The 1,981-nt window shown below is 36.2% G+C and overlaps 1 protein-coding gene across 1 annotated transcript; it reads left to right on the plus strand.

Annotated features, from left to right (window-relative positions):
- Positions 1-225: 225 nt before the first annotated feature.
- Positions 226-1,748, plus strand: LOC120092710 (putative membrane-associated kinase regulator 6). The gene is made up of 3 exons (XM_039050863.2): positions 226-677; positions 772-1,117; positions 1,468-1,748. The coding sequence occupies exons 1-3, from the start codon at positions 396-398 to the stop codon at positions 1,473-1,475; spliced, it is 636 nt and encodes a 211-aa protein (XP_038906791.1). The 5' UTR covers positions 226-395; the 3' UTR covers positions 1,476-1,748.
- Positions 1,749-1,981: the final 233 nt, after the last annotated feature.

A 1,981-nucleotide genomic window follows, 5' to 3' on the forward strand; every position in this document is an offset into this window, starting at 1 on the left:
CAAAGTAGCATAAATAACAAAACAATTTTGAACTAAAATATACATTTAGCCTAAATCAAAATGTCCAAACAAATTTCATGCATATTCCCCCTTTATTTTCATTGTTCAAATTCTACTATTCATTCTCTTGTCCAAAAAATCATCCCTTAGGGCGAAAAAGAGCCCCAACCTCATGAAGAAAATAAAGAGAGAAGACAGAAAAAGAAAAAAACTATTAATTAAATTGATCTTTCTTATATATACAAGACATGAACTTTTATAAGTTACACTATCATATCCTTTCCCCATAGCAGATGGCTAACAGCCTTCTTCTTCTTCTTCTTCTTCTTCTTTTTCCTCTTCCTACAAATATATAATATTACAATTTCAAAGAATTAAACTCAGCACTGTCAGCCATGGAAGCTTCTTCCCAGTCTCTATCCATAGAAAGCTTCTCATACAGTTGGTTGGTGAACATGAGATCATCCTTTGACATTAGCTGTGGCAATTCCTTCAGAACCTCTCTTGATGAAGCTTCCTTCATTGAAATGGATCCTACAATGCCACCCTCCAAGAGATTCTACTTCACTAATTCCTCTCGGCCTTCTCACGACTTCAAATTCCCCGCTCTCTCCCCGTCTCCCTCGCTCCCTCTCGTACATGCTGACCAGCTCATCTCCAACGGCTACCTCGTCCCCGTATAAATCTCTCTCTCGATCTCTCGTTTCGCAACTCTTTATAACCGTCTTTTTGCATTCTCTCTTAATATAATTTTTTTCTTCTAAATTTTAGTTGCAAGCGTACGAGGGCGTATTGGGTGCCATGATAGGTTCACCCGATGTTAAGCTCACGGCAGAGCCACCGGGGAAATCGGAGTCGTTGAGGAAGTGTTGCAGGAGATTATCAAGGCAGATTTTTGAGAAATATTTGAACTTTTTAAGGCCACTTTGCAGAAGGTTTCAAAGGGTAGGAGGAGGAGGAAATTGTGGGAATGGTAAATTAGGAGGGAAGAAGTTGTTGTTCCATGGTGGAACTACAAGAGAAGCTCATCATCAGTGTTTTGATGAATGGAGAAGATCTTCTTGTGATTCTGAGACCTCAATTTATGATGCAGTTCTTCACTGCAAAAACTCCATAGGTGTGTGTCTATCTCTCTCATTTTAATTTCATTTTCCTCATCATTTCTCTAAATATACTTAAATTGTTGAGATTAATCTGCTTAATGACCGTAAATATTTTCGGGTTTTTTTTATTGAGCCTGGTGAAATTATTGAAAGTACGACCAAAGTCAAAATTCTTATTGCATGTGTTATTATAAAAGATGGTGTCTTTATATGTATCGAGTCTCTTTTAAGTGAAATCAAAAGCAAAGCTCTGTTTAACTATATCAAAACTACTTTCAAGTTTCAAACATGTTGTTACAACGTTTGAAATAATTTTAAGGATTCGAAACTCTAACAAGGTTTGAAAATTGGAATAATGTTTCAGGAAAATGAAGAGGAGAAAAAGAAAAGGGGGAAGAAAAGGATGATGATGATGATGAACATAAGGGCAATACAGTTGTTGTTGTTTGTCTGTTTTGTTTGTGTAATTTGTGGGATGGGAAAATGCAATAGTGTTTTGTCATTGTGAGTTAAAGAAGAATCTGTTTGGATCATGAGAGTGGAAAAATTGTGGCCTTTGATGGAAGGGAAAAAGGGCTATCATATTAAATTTTTGTTGTCTTTATTCCTTGTGAAACACAGACCACTAAATTTAAGGACACAAAATCTCTCCCTTTCTTCTTCTTCTTCCTCCTCCTTTCTTTTTTGCTGTGAGAGACCACTCCCACACTTTTCCTATTTCAAAGTTTTCTGTCATAAATACAATCAAACAACAAGGGTCTCATGCTGATTTGGACTTCAACACTCCAAGATAAATTTCTCTCTCTCTCTCTCTCTCTTTCTCTCTCAAAGTCTTAATTTGATTTATATATGTACATGTTAACAACACACAATCATAT

Source organism: Benincasa hispida, chromosome 12 (assembly GCF_027475165.1).
Source record: "Benincasa hispida cultivar pf3 chromosome 12, pf3_genome.v1.1, whole genome shotgun sequence".
NCBI lineage: Eukaryota > Viridiplantae > Streptophyta > Magnoliopsida > Cucurbitales > Cucurbitaceae > Benincasa > Benincasa hispida.

Coding starts and splice junctions, on each gene's coding strand:
- LOC120092710 (XM_039050863.2), top strand. CDS start 396: ATGGAAGCTTCTTCCCAGTCTCTATCCATAGAAAGCTTCTCATACAGT. Junction 678..771: donor CCAACGGCTACCTCGTCCCC/GTATAAATCTCT, acceptor TCTAAATTTTAG/TTGCAAGCGTACGAGGGCGT.